The following is a 19,219-nucleotide window of genomic DNA, read 5'->3' as shown; positions in this document are numbered from 1 at the left end:
GGTTCGTACTTAACCTGAAACTGTTCTTAACCTGAAGCACCACTTTAGCTAGTGGGGCCTCCTGCTGCTGCCGCGCCGCCGGAGCACAATTTCTGTTCTCATCCTGAAGCAAAGTTCTTAACCTGAAGCACTATTTCTGGGTTAGCGGAGTCTGTAACCTGAAGCATATGTAACCTGAAGCATATGTAACCTGAGGTACCACTGTACTTTTATTCTTCTTTCAGAGACCTTAACATGCGGGACATATAGTATCTAAATTTTGGTAATAAGAAGGAAATCAAAAAATTACTGGCTTGACCGTAGGCTCAAAAGGCATCCTGTTCCTTGATTCTTAACATTACACCTGCCTGCCTGAGACTCTATTTTGGTTGGTGGGCCTGTCTTAATGTGATTTCAAAGAACTTTGGTTATCACACAAACCCATCAGGGAATTGCCAAGTATGATCTGCCTACCTCTTGCCTTTCTGCTCACACACACAGCCCCACAGATAGCAGAACACCATCTGGTTTAACTTTTAAATGCATACGGAAAATTTCTAAGCCAGCAAAGTTATGCAGTCCATTAAGAAAACAACTTTCTGTAACAGTTAGTGGACAATCTGCAACTTCAACTTTTTTTACATGGTTTCTATTGTACAACCTCCGTAAACCATGTTGGTGCATTTAAAAAACACACACAATGAAACAGCAGTGTATAAATATTTAGATATGGTAGATATGTTAATTCTCCACAAAATGGGAGGAGTAGTGCGCCCCCCTCAAAAGGTGCAGTCCACCTTTGACTGTGCCATTCCACCCAACTTTGTTTTTGCAAAATTGGTCTGCTACTGCAGCTGTGCATGCAGTAATCCAGCATGATGGAAGAGACCAAGTTATGTTTGAAAACAGCCACTATCCAGCCAACCTAGCCTTTCACAGGAAGAGTTCAGGTCATCCAAGAGGGGCCAGGGAGAACTTGGGAATATTCTCCCATGGTTTCACTGAAGAGGGTCTCAATTACAGACACCACTAAGGCATGGCTCTTTGATTAACCTACTGGCTTTAACCTCCGTAAACAGCCCCCTCTCTGCAAGACTGCAACATGAGATGGAAGCAGAGCCTGAGTAGGCTCTACTGTTTTGCTGTTAAAGAGTTCTTATGCAGTTTGAATGGTGGGTCCTCCCCAAACACCCTCCGCCTCATCTCACACCCCTAGACATGAACTGTGCCACTTACACAGGCACAAAGAGCTGGACAAGTCCTAAAGGGAAAAGGGAAAATCTTTCACCAATGACTGATGTTACCTGGAAGTGGCACTACGTTGTCCAAGAGGACCTCTGCTCCTTGGAAAGGTAGTGTTACAAAGTCAGACCTTAAAAAAACCAAAAAAACAGCAAGGTGAGAGATTACCAGAAAACAAGAACTCAACCAATAAACTATCACAGCTTGTTAGGGGCAGCAACAGAAGTGTGTGGCTTGAGGACTTGAGTACTGAACAGGTTGAAAAGCTAAGGCCCGCCTTCTCTGTATATCACACCTTCATCCCCATTTTTACAGGACAACTTTTCCCTCTCCTTAATGATGGGAAGGGACAGGCACCCGCTATCTGCCATTTCTGAGGGCAGTTTTTGGGCCACTCACCTGATCTGCCTGAGCGTGTCAATCTTGACTCTCTCGTATCCACCATAGTCCACGTATCTGATCTCCACTTCAGTGGTGTCTTTGAAGTAGCCAATTACTTGCGCTCGCCACCAGGCCCCTTCCATGCCTGGTGCAGCACAGACAACGCCAACTGCAAAGCACAAGAGTTGGAAAGAAGGGATCAAATGTGAGATCACACACCAGCTTTTCTTTTTTTTATAATACAATAAACTATATTAGGGTTTATAAAACGAACTACAAGGCTTAATATCAGATATCTTTTTTTAATCCAAACTAAGACATTAATGACATGACCCGGAAGCTGTACGCCGGCTCCCTCGGCCAATAAAGCGAGATGAGCGCCGCAACCCCAGAGTCGGCCACGACTGGACCTAATGGTCAGGGGTCCCTTTACCTTTACTTTAAGACATTAATCTAAATAAGATAAAAACAGAGAAAGAGAAAAGGGGGAGAGAAATAATGAAACAGGAAATAGAAAAGGTATTAAAAGGGAGAGAAAGAAAAATTTAGAGTTCAGAAACTAAAGAACTTCCAATTCTTCACCTGTCCACTATATATAAACAATATTCACTTCAGCCACTCCAATATAACACCCAAAAACACCACTCTCTATAAACAAGCATTATCTTCAATAATGGCATCTAAGTGTCATTATTTCTCTTTTTCATGCAAAAAGTCTTTGAGAGTTTCCAACTTCCTGTTCAGTGCAAAAGCCTCATGATGTTCCCCAGCAATCACTCACCCACTTTGAACCTTTACAGTTTAAGCACTCAAAGATAAGGTTGCTGTTACTCTCTTTTAGGAGCAAACCGAAAACTGGGAGAATGACTGTCATGCTATTCGGTGCTAAAGGTAGAATCTAAAGTGAAGACTGAAATTAACTTGGCACCTTAGCCATTGGTTTGACATTCTCCTACGTTTGCATCACCTGAAGAGACAGCTGAATACACTTCTGACAGCACTGGCACTTTAATAAAACCACTATCAATTCTTCATTCCATCATAGGCCATAAGTGGCAGGTTTATCTGTGAGTGGCTGGTGACTATATTATAGAGAACTGACTGACTTGTTTGTGATCCAAAATGCTGCTCAGTTCACCTGAAATGGCTTCTAGAACTCTGGGAAGGGCCTTAGCTCAGGGTGTAGAGCAGGTTTTCCCAGACTTGAGCCTGAAGCTGTTTTTGGACAACAACTCCCATCATCCCTAGCTAGTGGGACCAATGGTCAGGCATGATGGGAATTGTAGTCCAAACATCTGGAGACCCAAGTTTGGGAAACACTGGTGTGGAACATGTGCTTTGCATGCAGAACGTCCCAGAGTCAATCCCTGGCATCTCCCATGTAGGGCTGGAAGAGACTTCTGCCTGAAACCCTGAGGGCTGCTGCTTATCAACATAGAGCTAAATAGACCACAGGTCTGATTCTATACAATGACTTTCTGAATTGGATCAGATTATGTGTGTGTTGTATATTTTGTTGGTGAAAACCTCCTTGTGTATAGCAATATAGAAAGGTGGTACACCAATTAAAAGGAAAAGGAAATGAAATATATAAAGCAGCTTCTTATGGCTGTAATTTCAGTTTCGAAAGAAAGAAAGAAAGAAAGAAAGAAAGAAAGAAAGAAAGAGACTTCTGTTTGCTCCCTTGGCATCCTGCTCCTCTGACATCAGAGCAGCTCAGCTAATAGAACTGAGTCAGGACAGAGAGATTAGCATAGAGAGATTTAGCAAGCTGGGCTGTGGCAATGAACATATCAGGCATTTCCCAGCCTAAGGACTGTTAATTGTTCATTCGGTATATGCAACACCGGCAGCAGCCTGGAGGAACTAAACTTGTGTTGCTTTAGTTAGCAAGCTTAACAGCCAAAATGAGGAATTAAGATGGAAAGAAAACAAGAGGCAAGTGGGAGCATTTGAAGAATATTTAAAGAAGAGTGGTCTTAAGCTTAACTGGCAAGTGGGATAAGCCTATGGGCAGCAGCAGACAAGACAAAGATAAGCAAAACAATAAACGGGGGAGAAAATATAAGGAGATGTAGCAAATTAAGAATATGAAATAAGATAAATGGAAGGTAAGTCGCCAAGTGTAAGACTAAGGTATGATTTGTATAGATGTAATATGGAAAATGAATATAAATAAGTAATAATAAAACAAACTTGGGTGCTTTTTTAAATTCTGCAAGACACAGGAGAGAGCAATGTTGTGCTGATCAAAGGCCTGGGAAACTGCACGGGAAGAGCTGTGTTTGCTGGATCCCTTTCCACATCCAACGCAAGCGGAAAGGAGAAGCACTCACCCTCCACCGGTGTCGGCATGGTTGGAATACCTGGCTGGGAATAGCACAGGTACATCTGTTGGTCTAGACTACGGAGGACGTGGTAAGTGGGGTGCGTGTGCTGCTGCACAAACAAGTGTCCCGCGTTGATTTGGTTGACCACGATCACTTCCACCGTGACCCCATCTGGAAGCATGAGCTGTCAGAGAGAGAGAACATGTTTTTCCACTCAGGTAACATCTTGGATTATTGCAACGAGCACTGCCCCTGAAGATGGCTAGGGGACACCAGTTGGTCCACAATGCAGCTGCCAGGTTAATGGCCGGCTTTCCCACTTATGTCTCATGTAAAGCCCCATTTTAAAACAGCGGCACTGGTTGCCCATTCATTCCCAAACCCAATTCAATGTGTTCACGTTAGTGTTTAAAGCCCTAAATGACTCAGGCCCCCAATATCAGAAAGACTGCCCCCGTTCCTACAGGCCCTCTCAGGTGCTGAGATCGGCAAAGGGGGGCCCTCATGATAGCCCCTCCATCTTCAGAGGTTCTGTGTGTTTGGCCAGGGAGAGGGCCACAGGTCCCCCATTCCTGCCCTAGGGGGCAAATATCTTCCATTCCTGCCCTTCAACTGCAAACCAAACACAGAATTTTAAAAGTGCCTTAAAAAAACACCACACAACTGTACAGATCTACCCACACCTACACAAAGCCTGTTATATATGCAGGGCACACGTTACACATTTTGAGAACCTAGGAGCAGTGGTGTGTGGTCAGTGGGCATGGGGCACCAGGCTAGTCCCGTAAATGTTCCTGGTAAATCAGAGCAGTGAAGTATTAAAAGTCTGGCGCCTCCTTCCCAAAGCCTGGGAACCTTCTGCCCAGCTTAGGGAGGTGCAATGCTTGCGCACATGACATCGGCCTCACAAGCTGGCACCTCTGGCCCTAATTGTTCCACTACAAAAAAGATTCACTGCACGCCACTGCCCAGGAGTCTTAACTACAGAGACCTGCCGAAAAGGGGCCCACATGATGCTGCAGCCCACCAACCAGTGAGTTTGACACCTTCAACAGCTGGTGTTTCATGCAGCTCTTTAAGGGATTTGCCATCTTTCTGCAGGGCCTGCAAGACGGAGCTGTTCCACCAGGCCTTTGAGCAGGCCTCAAAGTCCACCAGGACTTACTTTCCTTTGTATAAAACAAGCCCGAAGGAGGCCCCCAACCTGCTCACAGGTCTTTGTATGATCAGTGGAAACAGTTGGTCCCAGCAAGTATTAACCACTCTCTGTTCCAACCTGATAATTGCCACCTGCCCAAATTTTAACTTGTCTGAATTAATTTTAAGATGTATTTTAATTAATTGATGTCGGTTTTATGCATATTGTGTTGTTTTTATGATGTTAGCCGCTCTGAGCCCGGCCTCAGCCAGGGAGGGCGGGATACAAATAAATTATTATTATTATTATTATTATTATTATTATTATTATTATTATTATTATTCCCCAAAGATATCCCACAGACCCCGCGCTTACCCAGGAGGTCATGGGGAGAGAATGCACTGGCAGTGGGGGAGGTGGTGGCGCATAGATATTGGTGAGGCTCAGGTCCTTGAACTTCTTGCCAATCAGGCTCAGGGCTTTGTCGACGTTTTGCTGAGAGCCTTTTTGGGGGTGGGTGGGGGTGAAGGAGAGAAAAAGAGGCAGATGCTTAGGAGGTTTCCAGAGACAAAGCAGGAGATCAAACTTGTCTGCATCTCTGTGAGGCAGGGTGGTTAACTGTGCTCGCCACAACAAGAGTGACTTGTTCAAGGCTGCACAGATAACAGGAGAACAGCTTCTGCCAGGCTAGGTGACATGTAAGGGTGTAAGAGGAGTCCTGATGCATTGGGCCAAAGGCCCACCTAGCTCAGCACTCTGTTCTCACAATTGTCCACCAGGTGGGGAAGGGCCATAGGTCAGTGGTAGAGCTCCATGCACACTGGAGTTAACTGCTTATTAGCAAGAAAAGGGTCTGCACAGACCTGGTGGAGTGTCAGGCCTAATGAACACCGGAACTCATCCCTGGTAGGTCTTACCCCCCTGGACCAGTCAACGAGACTAAAGGTCCCTGCCTCCCCACAGCTGTCTATGTCTCCTCCTCTCCAGGGTTTTTTCCAACGACCCAAGACTGCACCTGCATGCTTGTCTTTCCTCCTCCCGTTTCATCCCTCTTCTGGTTCTGGGAGACCAGGTGGGAAGGAAGCTCGTAGCAGCAGGACGGGGAGACACCCGTGACTCTTCAGCAGCCTGACTCATCTCTGCCTCTTGGCCTCCTCATCCCACTCACCAGCTTCAGCTTCAGCCTCTTGACTTCTCTCTGTCACCAACTCTCCTCGCTCACTGAGCCCTGGTACCTCTTTAGCTTCCGACACCTCCTCCTCCCAGTCTTCTCCCTCTGACCACTCATCGTTGTCCCACCACCACTGCCTGAGTCCTGAACCTTCTTCCCCTGGGAGTTCCCCAGCTGGTTCCTCCCACCATTCCTCTGCATCCAACCAGGCCATGACACCTGGGAGGAAATCCTTGTCTGAAATCCTAAAGAGCAATTGCTAGTCAGTGTAGACCAGGCACCCCCAAACTCGGCCCTCCAGCTGTTTTGGGACTACAACTCCCATCATCCCTAGCTAACAGGACCAGTGGTCAGGGATGATGGGAGTTGTAGGCCAAAAACATCTGGAGGACCAAGTTTGGGGCTGCCTGGGCTAGGGGATCAGAATAAAGGATGGATATTTCAGTAAATCTGCATGTGAACACGCCTTGAATTCAGAATGCTATGGGTAGCAGGCCAGCGCTAACCATGCCATGGAATAGGCCCATTGATGTTAATGGAGAGGATTAACTTTGAGTTGTTAAATTTCACTGGGTCTACTCTGAGTTGGCTACAACCCTATGTTTTTCAGTTTCTTTGTTAACTTGTGGGGCTGGGGGGGGGGAATGAAACTGTAGGTCCCTCCAGATGTTGCTGGACTCAACTCCCACCGTCCCTGACCACTGGCCATGCAGGGCTGGGGCTGATGGGAGTTGGAGTCCAGCAAGGCCTGGCAGGCTGCTTATCTCTGCCTTAGCACAGGACAGCAGAACTTCTAACACCTTTCATTTTCTCCTTTTCCAGTTGGTGTCTATAAACCGAACCTTGGTGGAAAGAGGGTTTGCGCAGTGGATCGAAAGCTACTAGGAGAGTTCTTGGCTGTCTTCTTGACTAATCTTTCCTCTCCCATTCCCTACCTTATTCCTTCCCCACCCCCTCTTTTTTTGGCACTGTTTCGGAATTGGGTTTGGCAATCTTCTCCCTCTGACCACTCATCGTTGTCCCACCACCACTGCCTGAGTCCTGAACCTTCTTCCCTTGGGAGTTCCCCAGCTGGTTCCTCCCACCATTCCTCTGCATCCAACCAGGCCATGACACCTGGGAGGAAATCCTTGTCTGAAATCCTAAAGAGCAATTGCTAGTCAGTGTAGACCAGGCACCCCCAAACTCGGCCCTCCAGCTGTTTTGGGACTACAACTCCCATCATCCCTAGCTAACAGGACCAGTGGTCAGGGATGATGGGAGTTGTAGTCCCAAAACAGCTGGAGGGCAGAGTTTGGGGGTGCCTGGTGTAGACAATGCTGAGCTAGGTGGACCAATGATCCACAAAGCAGCTTTCTATGTTCCTAGCTGTCCTCAAGGGAAGCCCCACAAGCAGAACCTGAGCGCAGCAGCCCTCTCCGCACCTGGGATTCCCTCCACAACTGGTGTGCAGAGGCATACTGCCTCCAACAGGGGACCCATGGAAAGGCAGCTCCCTAGACACAACCTCTTGGCAAGACACCCCGCTAGAGACCCAGCCAAACCACTCACTCAGCCATCTGCCATCCCACCCACTCACCTTCTATATGGCAGATCTGGAAGTCCTGGGTGTAAGGTAGTGTGGAAATGTAGATTTTGGCACCGGACGTTTGTTTCAAGAAGCTCACGTACCTCCCCTGCTTCCCAATCAGCCGTCCGACTAAATGCTGCAGGGAACAAAAACAGCATGAAGGAACGTTCTGCACACAGAATCCAGCTGAAGTCGGTGGGTCCTTGGCTGAACATTATGAAAACCTTCTTGAAGTGAATAGCAGCTGACGGTGTGGGCCATGTTTAGGGTCTCCCTCACTGGAGGTCTCCAAGCAGAGGTTGGAGCACCACCTGTCAGGCTGAAGCTCTATCTCAAAAGAGTTTGCTGCATCAAGGAATGGGTTTGAGGAAGAGTCATAGCTCAGCTGACAGAGCACCAGCTTTTCAGGTCCCAGGTCCATTCTCCAGCATCTCCAGGGAGGGCTGGGAGAGACTCCCTTCATGAAGCTTGGGAGAGCTGCTGCCAAGCACGTGTCAACAACACTGAGCTAGATCAGATCAGATCCCTTCTGAGTTCTGAAGTCAGGAGAAATGACTAGCTGGGAGGCTCTGTGCCAAGGGAGGCTCACTTTTTCATATGCTCTTTATGCTTAGCTGCATGCGCCATCTTCTTACAACAAGTCTTCCAAGCTTCTACACTAGCCAGGCCACTCTCCTCCGGGATGAGCTTCTTCAGGCTGCAGTGAGACACCCAAAGGAGCCCCTCACCACCACCCATCTACTTCTCTGTCTTTTTAAACGCCTTGAGCAAAACTGTCTCCAGGAATTCTCCTCCAACCTGCTCTCTTATGGGCCCTGAAAGCTTCCCCCAAATCCCAGTTGCTTGTACAAACACCTCCATGTCTAAACACACATGCTCATCCACAAGTCCTCAGGGAGAGAGGATTAATATGGAGATGTATTCAACAATTCCTGCTTGGCATGTCTTATATGTTTCCGTTACGTCCGAACAATTCTGCATTGATACAGCCATGTGTAAATATAGTCAACACGCTTTCAGGTGTGAAGCAAAACTTTGGTTAGGCCAGATTCCACCAGAAATGTGGGGCATTACCTTTGGTACCTCTATCTCCCAGATAACAAGCTCTGTCTTATTAGAATCTGCTCCAGTCTTCGAATTCTGGCAGCTGTCCTTATTTCTGAGCGCACAGCCAATGTCCACTGAATCCATGCTATTTACATCCGAACCTACAAAGAGAGATAAGTTCCGCAGCTCTGAGGCATGTTACAGAATCTTATACATAAATAAATAAGTTTGAAATATGAGGAAGTATTCAGAGCCGGGGCGAAACTACACACCTAGCAGGAGTTCTGAAACAGGATCCTCCTTATTCTACAAAGCAGGGTGAGGGAAAGGGGGTCTTTCCATTCGTGGCACACCATACATTTAAAGCTCCCCTCCCCTCTAGAACACACGAACACACACACACACACACACAATTCTGGGAATTGTCTCCTTGTGTTGTATGCAGACAAGGCCAACTCAGAATAGACCCAATGAAATTTATGGGCCTAGGTTAGCCATGTCCATTAATTTCAATGGGTCTACTCTTGAGTGGGACTAGCATTGGATACAACCCTCTGCGAGAGGTAAGCTACAGCTCCCAGGATTCTTTGCAGGGGGTGGAAAGTGCTTTAAATGTATAGCTTAAGTACAGCTTGTGTCTTCCCACATGCATGCTTCCGAAAGTGAAAGTTCAAGAACCCATAGGGCCCTTACAAATTTTCCACTTTGCTATTGAAAGAAACTCAGGTGAGGAATGATTTGGCATAGAGTAATGGAGGGGAAGACCCCCATCCCAAAACAGCCTGAGCCAGGGTGTTCATTGCCTTCAATGAACACAGCCATAAATACAGAATTAAACACTAGAAACCAAGGCTGAAGTTCTATGCACATTTAGATGCCTTCCTGATGCTTGAAGACTAGCTGCTCCTTGTGTCTAAGAGAAAGGCAATATTGTGAGAGGTTTGCGTTGGTTCACAAAAAGACTCCTCTAAAGTCATCTTGAGTTTACACATACTTTACAGCAGAGTGAACAAGTTCTGTGGGGCCTCCTGAGCTGCCAGTTCTATCTATAAATATAAATAAACACCATTCAGCAAAAGGAGAGCTTTTAAGAATAGATCAGGGCCCAGACCTCTATGAAAGATCTTGCAGGTGAGGGAGCTGGAACACCTAACAATACGTTATCATCCTCATCAACAACAATAATAAAATTAATTTACGTACCGCTTAAAAGACAAATGGAGCTTCTATGCAGTTTACAAGTTTACAAGTACAAAACCAATCACACAGAAAATTAAAAAATAAACCCATGTCATTAAAATATGCTACTGAAAATAATAATGATCAAAACATGCATGGCTACACCATCTGTGCTGGCTTTCTGCCCATTTCCAGGTCCAATTCAAAGTGCTGGTATTAACGTTTCAAAGCCCTGAACAGCTCAGGGCCAGGTTACTTGAAGGATCATATCCCTCCAGATAGACCTGCCCAGAGGCTTTTCTCCAGATACCCATACCAACCTGAGACATGTAGGCGACTAATGAGGAGTGGGCCTTTTTGGTGGTAGCATCCTGGTTGTGAAGTGCCCTCCCCAGAGAAGCTTAAGAGTGTTTTAACAGTTTTAGAATGCTTTCATTCTGTTTTTAAATTGTGGACATGTCTGCCGTCCTGGGCTCCTTCACAAGGGATATAGAGTCAACATACATACATCAGGAAAGCACCATGACAGCTCCTCCGGCAACAGTGGTTCCACTTAGTTATCGGGCCTAACAATAACAACTGAAAGAGCCAAACTCCATTTTAAAGCTATTTAAGCTGCCTCCACATCTCACACTAGCAAACCTGACACATTCATGACAAGCTGAGAAAAGCAGGACTTTCGGGTGTGCCCCGAATCTGCTGCCAATACATTTCTAGTGACCCCAAAATTCTAGCGTTTATATATTTTGAGAGAGAGCACACCCTTACTTTTACACCCAGAGCAGCCCAGTGTAAGAGGCTCATAGCTCTCCAAAGAAGCAGTTTTATTTACACAACCCTGGAATCTTTTGATGATGGGCAGTTAATACTGCAAATAAATTTGGGGGGGGGGGGGACGACAAGAAACAGGACACATGCAAGAAAACGGGAACACGGGAATCCTTACCCCCTGAGTTGTCTGCATCTGCTTCCGCCAACCACGGCTGGTCGTGCCTCCGATGGGGGCAGTCTTCCTTCAGCACTCCGTTGCTGTACGGCACTTTGTTCTCTGCTAGCGTAGAGGAGGAGGGAGGCTTTTTGCTGGACGCCAGCTTGTGTTCCGAGTCTTTGAGCGCGGGCATGTTCAGCAAATCCAGGCGCTGCCCCAAAGCGGGAGAGGAGGTGCTTTTCAAGAGGTCCTCCGCACTCGCCCCGTCTTCCGAAGTGCAGGCGCTGCAGCCGGAATCTTCCGTCATCGTCTGAGCGTCTTCCAACTCATCCTCGTGGTTTGCGGCTGGGTCGCCGGCAGGCTGCTCAGCGCTTCTGGAGTCCCTGGGGAGGCCGTGGCTTGGGTTTCCCAAGAGGCCGTGCGTCAAGTGGCTTGAGTACATGGCGTGGCGGTTTACGTTCTCTTCCAGCAAGGGAGTCACTTCTACGGCTTTCTCAGCGACACAGCCGTGGCCCTTGCTGCACTCTGCCTGGCCGGCAGCTGCCACGGAGATCTTCTCAACCCGGCTGGCCATCTGAGAGATCCTATCTGACATGTCGCTGACCGACCCAGAAAGCACTTCCTCGGTGGCTGCCTGGATGACGTTGGAAATTATATGGATGGCAACCTGCTCAATCTTCTCAACTTCTTCTTTGTCTAAGCTGATGCCTCCCACCCTCGCTTTCTCCAAACTCACCTTACAGCCAACATCTCCAAATCCATGGCGCTTCAACGTACTACCAGCGTTCGAACTGGACGTCTCTTCTTTCTGGGCCAATTCTGCGCTAGCAGGTTTGACGCATTTAGCCTCCGCTTCCATCTCTGTGGCCGCCACACCGGCGCAGCCGCCACCAATCTCTTCCTTTCCAGTGGCATCCACAGAAGGTTGAGAAACCGCATCACCTGCCACTTGGGAGCATGGGGCGGCCAAAGAACCCGCATCTGAGGAGGTGGCTGCTACAGAACAGAGGCCTTCTTTCAAAGGCTTCTCTGGTGCATCATCCTGGACCACATCCTCCAAACCGCTATCCCCAGACTTCTCCAAACTAGAAGACTTCTCTAGCAGAGCTGCTGCCGTCGAGACTGGCGATGGCACCCGGTCTGCCACTCGAGTGGCTGCCAGTGACCTCTCGATAGAAGCTTCACCAGCACAGGTATCGTCAGCTATCTGAGCGCCCGGAAGGGAAGGCTCCTGTGCGGGGGATCTAGGTACATCTCGGCACCCCGTCACTTCCAGTTTTTCACTGTCGTCCTGAACCCTGTTGGATTCAATGGTTGTTTTTGCCGTGACAGGACGGTCTCTTGGGGGGTCCCAGCGCCGAGCGCCGCTTTCCAAAGGGGCCTGCAGGCTTGCCGAAGACTCGACGGTAAAGGCTGGTTCAGCAGGCTGCTTGGCTTCTGGGGGCAGGGGCGGCTGGCTGTTCAACGGCACCCCTTCTCTAGCGGAAGGCTCCTTCTTGGGGGAGCCTATCCTGTGTTCTTCTATGTTGGCCAAGTCTCGCCTGTCGTGATTGCTCGCACGCTCCTTTTTGCGTGAAGAAAACCACCACCACCCGATGAGCGCCAGCACTCCAGGGATGGCAAAGGGCAGCAAGGTGCGGAAGCGGAGCGCCATTTTGCAGATCCTCAGCGATTACACCTAGGGACAAAAAGAAACAAAAACATGGAGTGTCACGTTAAAGGCTTCAGTTTTCCTCCCACTGTTCTGAGAACATCTAAGCCAGCTGGCATGCTCCAGTATTCCTTGACCGCCATCGCTGACTATTGGCCACTCTGGCTGGAGATGATGGGAAGGACAACATCCATGGAGTGCCAAGTTGGCAAAGGATTAGCTTTGGCAACATTAACAACTGAGCAGCTGAGCTTGCCCAGCATTCACCAAAACGCCACCAAAACCTTGTGGCCTTGCTGATATGAGAGGCTGTGTAGCCAGGATCACACCAGCGGTGCTCAGAAACACTCAAGACTGGCCTACAATCAGGCATCCAAGCCGCAGAAGCTCAGAAGTCTAGTTTCTCCCTCTTGAATACCTCAAGATTTTTAAAAAAATAAAGTTTCTAGTTCTCAGGGGCTACGAAAACACTCTTGGAAGGGGGGATGATGCCTGCTAACATTTCAGAGGTACCTCTGGGGGCAAAAGCAGGTTTTTTAGGAATCGGGAAGGGAGCGTGTTTTGATTTAAAACTATGTAGGACCTTCCATGAAGACTTGGCTGTGAATATTCTAAGCATTTAAGATTCTTCCCTAGAAAGAGTTCAAAGGCAGCTCCTCGCATACAAAATAAGCCACATGATTAATACATAAAAAAAAAAAATCCTAACAAGTAGTAAGCAACATGATAGAGGCCTATAAAATAACAATGGAAATAAAAATGGGTTGCAGTGGGTCAGAGTGGCCCAGTCGGTTTAGCTGCTATGCTTTGAAAGATCTAGGAGGCATGGTTTTGCCTAAAAGTGGGGAATGTTGGGTATTAAAGCAGAAATAGTCAACATACTGGCCTAAGTAATATAGGAAGAGTCTGATGGGTTAGGCCAATGGTCCAGCATCCTATTGTCACAGTGGCCAACCAGATGCCCCAAGGGGGAGCCCATAAGCAGAAACCCAAGTGCAAGAGCCCTCTCCCCACCTGCGATTCCCAGCAACCAGTATTATCCAGAAGAATACTGCCTCCAACCGTGAAGGTGAATGGACTACAACTCCCATCAGCCCCAGCTAGAGTGGCCAAAGGCCAGAGATGTTGGGAGTTGTAGTCCAACAGCTTCTGGAGGGCACCACTGTATTAAGGAACCCTCTGCCTCCCCGCATAACTGAGCCCTGCTGAATGCTTGGACTACTTCTTTCGAATCACAGACAACATGCATCCCCACCTTTAACCATGAAATATGCACCATCAACATATGCAAGCAGAGGAAATCACCCACCGGAAGAAAATCTGTGCTGCAAACACCTGGTTTGATATACCGTGCTGGTCACCTTTCCACAATCTTCCTTCTCAAGTGCACCCCCCCCCCATGCTCTGCCCAGTAGCCCCTGATCTTCATTTTTACCTCAAGACCATAAAGATCACATGATGATTATTCTCTTTTGGTTTACAGGAGCAAAAATGTTTATAGTTGCAGATAAGGATCTCAAATACAGCAACATGCATCAGAGATGTTCGTCATAGATCCACAACAGAACAGAACAACACACACAGAGAGAGCTTTTTGTTGCACTGAATGTTGTACAACAAACTGTATGGCACAAGGAAGGCTGAACAACAGGGGACATGTTGTGCATCAGCTGCCATCTAAAATAAATTTGGAAATCCCTGCCTTCATGAGAATCAGGGCTAAGTCCTACTCAGAGGAGACTCAATGGAATTAATGGACCCAATTTACTCATGCCCATTAATTTCCGTGGATCTACCCCTAACAGGAATATTCCACAGTCATGATAAGTGACAAAAATTGAGGTTCGCATTGTATTCTGCCCAACCTGTTACTTGAGCAAGAGTTATAAAAAGACAAGGCTGGCATTCCTTTCCTTAACAGAGGAGCATCTGCGGGGCTTGTGGCTGGAACGTCAGGGGTAAACAGCTGCCCATTCAGAGAGCTGCTTGCTGCAGAACACTCTCACAGTTTACATTGGCAGCCAGCAGAGTTTGGGTGTCTCCAAGGGCACCCAAGGTTGGAAGTGTATAACCAGGAATATCAGCTCCAAGGTCTAGTTCTCAGAGAAGTGGGGCAAGCCTGTGACCCGGCTGCACCCCTCAGACTTGGAGCGGGGAGGCTTACGTGTCAGAACGATCTTCCATACAAACTAAATACACGCCCTGCATGCAAAAAGCCTGCATGTGGGGAAAGAGCCTGACCCGCTCTTCTTCTGCATGCAGAGGACGAGGTCTTTGTTGCTCTATGGAAGAGCCCTCCCCAACCCAAATGTCTGGAGTGGTACAGCACAGACAGAGGTTTGCCCCACTTCACTGGGAACTAGGCTATGATGACAATGTGCTTATGGCGTTTTCTAAAAAGATTCTCTCTCTCAAATGCAGAGGAAAATCTGCAGGGATTTCTTCTACTGCCATTTAATGATGATGGCATCTTGAGGGCTCTCCAAGGGGAACCCAGGACGCTTTCCAGAAGTAAGAAAGCAGAAGGTAAGCTGAGTGAGAGACATGCGAAGCATGCGAGGAGGGCGAGGGAAGGCGGCTGCATTGAGGCAAAGCAGGTGCGAAGCCCTGATCTGAGCTGCTGGAGGAACAATCTGGGCTTCAAAAAATAAATTAAAAATTGCTTGTAACATTCCAGTTTATTATTTTTATTCTTATTCTTATTATTATTATTGAGCCAATAAGGACTGGTGATTCCCAAGACACAAGAGCCTCTCATTTGTGAATTATCCACCAAAGTTGGGCTTTTTCCAGCAATTTTGTCAGGACTCAGGTTCTCAGAAGCCAAAGGCAGGCTCTCCCCTTATGTGTGATGAAGCATTCAAGAGCAAAGCAACCCACTTACCCATCCCCCTTTGGAGATGCTGGGAATAAAACTGAGCAACCAAAAGAAAAAGAGCTAAAGCAGCTTTAAGTTTATAAACCATCTGCAGCTGAAGGCTTGGGAGCGCATCACAGCTGAAGGCTTGGGAGCGCATGAACATGAAAGGAGCCCAGCAAGATCAGGCAGATGTCCTTCTAGTTCATCATCTGTTCTCTCCCACTGGTCAGCCAGATATAACAGAATCATAGCATTGTAGAGCTGGAAGGGACCACGAGGGTCATCTAGTCCAACCCCCTGCAATGCAGGAATGTTTTGCCCTAAGTGGGGCTTGAACCCACGACCCTGAGATTAAGAGAGCCTCACGCTCTACCAACTGAGCTATCTCATGCCTCCAGGAAGCACACAACAAGCGAAGAAGATAGACAACAGCCCTCTCCCATTGCTGTCCACCACCCCCCATCTTCTGAGTTTCGGAGATATTCTGCCACTGAACATGGAGGTTCCATTAATCACGATGGCCAGCAGCATGAAGCAGATCTCTAATAATAAAAGATGCGGCACCAATAACATTCAATTCTGCAAAGCGTAGATTTGCAATCAGGACTGCAAGAGGACAGAAGAGGCAGCAGCTGTTAAAACATTAAAAGAGTGCCAAGACATTTAGGACAGGGGTGGGGAACCACTTGCTCTCCAGATGCTGCTAGAACTACAACTCCCATGCTGGCCGGGGCTGACGGAGTCCAACAAACTCTGGAGGACCACAGATTCATCAACCTTGCTCTTACGAAAACTTACACTGCATATGCTCTGTTTCTAATTAAGGGAGATGAGCAAGGAATGGAGACACTCATGACACCTCCCCAGTTCACTATTCAGCCAACTTTCTGGAAACTTCACTAGAAATCACTCACAACAGGACTAGAAACTTGGCATGGGGCAGTGGGGTGGGATTCTATATGCACGCAAAAGGTGCTGCGATTCCCCAAGAAGTAGCTGTGTTGCCCTGCACCAGCCTCTGCTCTTCCCCTATTGTGCTGCTTCTCTCCCTACCTTTCAGACACCCTTGCTTACAAGGGAATTTAAAATTCCAAGTGTCGGGTATAATTGGCATGCAATGATACTCAAGAGTGCATTAACAGCATCCTGCATTGCAGAGGGTTGGAATAGCTGACCCTTGGGATCCCTTCCAACTCTACAATTTAGGATTCTACCTGTGGGCCTTTGATGTGGTTGGACTACAGTTCCCATCATCCCTGATCACAGACCTTAGTGGCTGGGGCTGATGGGAGCTGAAGTACAACAACAGGTTCCCCCATACCCATTTGAATGAACTAAATATAGCACCGGGAGAAGGAAAACCTGTGTCCAAGTTTAAATCACAGTGGTCAAGGAGTGTGTAGAAATACTCCTCTCTAAGGCAGCAAATATATATGTATATAATATTCCTCTCTAAGGCAGCAAATATATATATCCCTGCATGTAGAAAGCAAGGGTGGAAATGCTTCTTCTAGATACAGATTTACCACCTCAATGAGAACTTGGGGCAGTCCCCTACTCCCTCCTCCAGTAGGCAATTCCCTTAGGTCTGGCGTTGGGAACTCGTGGCTCTCCAGATGTTGCTGAACCATCAGTACCAGCGAGCATGGCTAGGGATGATGGAAGTTGTAGTTCAGAAACATCTGGAAGGCCACTTGTTCCCCATGCCCACCTGAGGCAATGAGCTGAAATTGCACACTGGGTCAGATTCAGACACACCCTTCTAGAAATATAGCCTTCCTGTGATGCTTGCAGCTTCTGCCTGGAAAAAAATATGTGTCCGCTAGACCAGTGTTTCCCAACCTTGGGCCTCCAGCTGTTTTTGGACTACAACTCCCATCATCCCTAGCTAGCAAGACCAGTGGTCAGGGGTGATGGGAATTGTAGTTCAAAAACAGCTGGAGGCCCAAGGTTGGGAAACACTGCGCTAGACCAGTGTTTCCCAAACTTTTTTGGGCAACGGCACACCTGTTTACTGAAAAAAAATCTCGCGGCACACCACCATTAAAGCCCCGCCCCGTGACGTCAGCGCGCAGCGTCACGCCGGGAGGGACGCACGAAAGCTATCCTATGTAAATACGGATTTAGCCTCGGTTTGCTCTGGCTTTGAAGCTAAAGGTTAAAGGGGGGGGGCAGAGAGACGTGTAGACCCGTTTGCTTAGAAGTAGGTCCCCAGTGTTTCCCCATGGGGTCCCAAGGAAGAGCGGCGCCACCCGATTGGATTTCCTAAACTCCCGCCCTGAGCGCTGGAGTTCCGCGTAACCCAAATTAAACCCGGTTGCTTACACTCTGTCCAGGAGGACGCACAATCCCCGCTTGACGGATGGGTCTGTTCCAAGGCTGGCTCCGCTGGCAAAGCCGGCTTGCTGGACGCCTCTTGGCAGGGAGAGAAGCGGACGGACGAGTTTTAAGAGGCTCTCCGTCGCTCCAGAAGAAGGCAGGGCGAAGATTTCAAGGGGCATCGCTCCGGCTGCTCCCTCTCCCGGCGCGCAGGAGCGATGCCTCTCTCTGGCTCTCCCTCCGCGCAGGCTGAGGGAGGGAGGGAGGGGCGCGTGTGACCCGTCTCTGCTGGGAGACCAAACCCAGCGAGGCAGAGTCGCGCGGAGGCGCCCAGGCAGCGCTGCCGGCTGCGAGGAGGAGCGCCAGGCAGCAGCAGGAGGCGCGGCCTCTCCTCGCCGCCGCCGCCCCGCCTCTCGCCGCCGACTCGCCCGCCTCCCTCCAGGCATCTCGCGGCACACCCGCCGATGTCTCACGGCACACTCCTGTGCCGCGGAACACCGGTTGGGAAACACTGCGCTAGACATTGAACACCTGGCTCCTCACATCTACTAAATAGGGTTTGGTGGGCACAATAGCACCAGCTCTCTTTGGAAGTTGGTTTTTTCTCCCCCCAATTCCTCCTTTACGTGCTGCAGAATCAGAACAGACAAATCCTGCAGTAAGCGGATCCATATAAGGGCCGAAACGAACTAGTGGCGCAGGGTTTTTAAGGGGCGGACAGAGCAGCTCTGCCTAAGATCTGAGAAGGGAAGAAGTTGGCTGGTGTTCACTTCAGCACACACATACATGGCAAGCTGCTGTGTTGCACATGCTGGCATCGTTCCCAAGCCTGGGATGGGATTCCACTTTCGTCAGTAGACTCAAGGATTCTGCACTTGGCAAATGCACAAACGCATGGAACACCCATTTGCTGGTCCATTATCTCCTGAGGTGAAAGGGTTGAAACCTTCCCCGGATTCAGGTCAGACCCATCAAAGTGCTTTTAAATTAAAACCCAAACACTAGGAGACAGGAGGCACCAGCGTCTGCAGCCACAACAGTGTCCTTGAGGGCTCCAAAAGCTTCTGAGCTCCGCCTCCCCTCAAAACTCGCTGCTCCTTTGGTGGTTACTTTTTTCTCCCCTAAAAATTACACAAAAAGGGAGGAAGTTGGGAGAGCAAGGCTCTTTCCCTCCTCGTCTTTCAGCTCTATAGGCTTATCAGGGCTCAGAAATTCTATCACACAGAACGTGCAGAAATGCAAAATTTGTATGTTTGTGTGCAATCCTTCCCTCTGTCAGCGGGGAGGACTGATCTGGGGAAAAGGTGAAAGATGTGACCAGAGGGAGCAAGTACCCATAACACTTGCTCCAAAACCCAAATTTGTCCATGAGCCTTTGGCGACCCCTGAACTAGATCAATATCATGAATGTTGCATACACTGTC

At 48.4% G+C, this 19,219-nt stretch overlaps 1 protein-coding gene across 2 annotated transcripts in view; it reads right to left on the bottom strand.

The window, feature by feature from the left end:
- The window catches only part of AKAP1 (A-kinase anchoring protein 1), a 37,997-nt gene that overhangs the window by 2,227 nt on the left and 16,551 nt on the right, over positions 1-19,219 (bottom strand). For both annotated transcript variants that reach the window (XM_077919728.1, XM_077919727.1), the window contains 7 exons: positions 10,984-12,643; positions 8,886-9,019; positions 7,821-7,947; positions 5,446-5,573; positions 3,939-4,116; positions 1,621-1,771; positions 1,284-1,351 (listed from right to left, as the gene is read on the bottom strand). In XM_077919728.1, the coding sequence (XP_077775854.1) occupies positions 1,284-1,351; positions 1,621-1,771; positions 3,939-4,116; positions 5,446-5,573; positions 7,821-7,947; positions 8,886-9,019; positions 10,984-12,619 (2,422 nt within the window). In that variant the 5' untranslated portion in view covers positions 12,620-12,643. The remainder of the gene's footprint in view (positions 1-1,283; positions 1,352-1,620; positions 1,772-3,938; positions 4,117-5,445; positions 5,574-7,820; positions 7,948-8,885; positions 9,020-10,983; positions 12,644-19,219) is intronic.

The sequence above is a fragment of the Podarcis muralis genome, chromosome 15, assembly GCF_964188315.1.
Source record: "Podarcis muralis chromosome 15, rPodMur119.hap1.1, whole genome shotgun sequence".
In the NCBI taxonomy this organism is placed as follows: domain Eukaryota; kingdom Metazoa; phylum Chordata; class Lepidosauria; order Squamata; family Lacertidae; genus Podarcis; species Podarcis muralis.
This window is presented reverse-complemented; position numbering and strand designations above follow the sequence as displayed.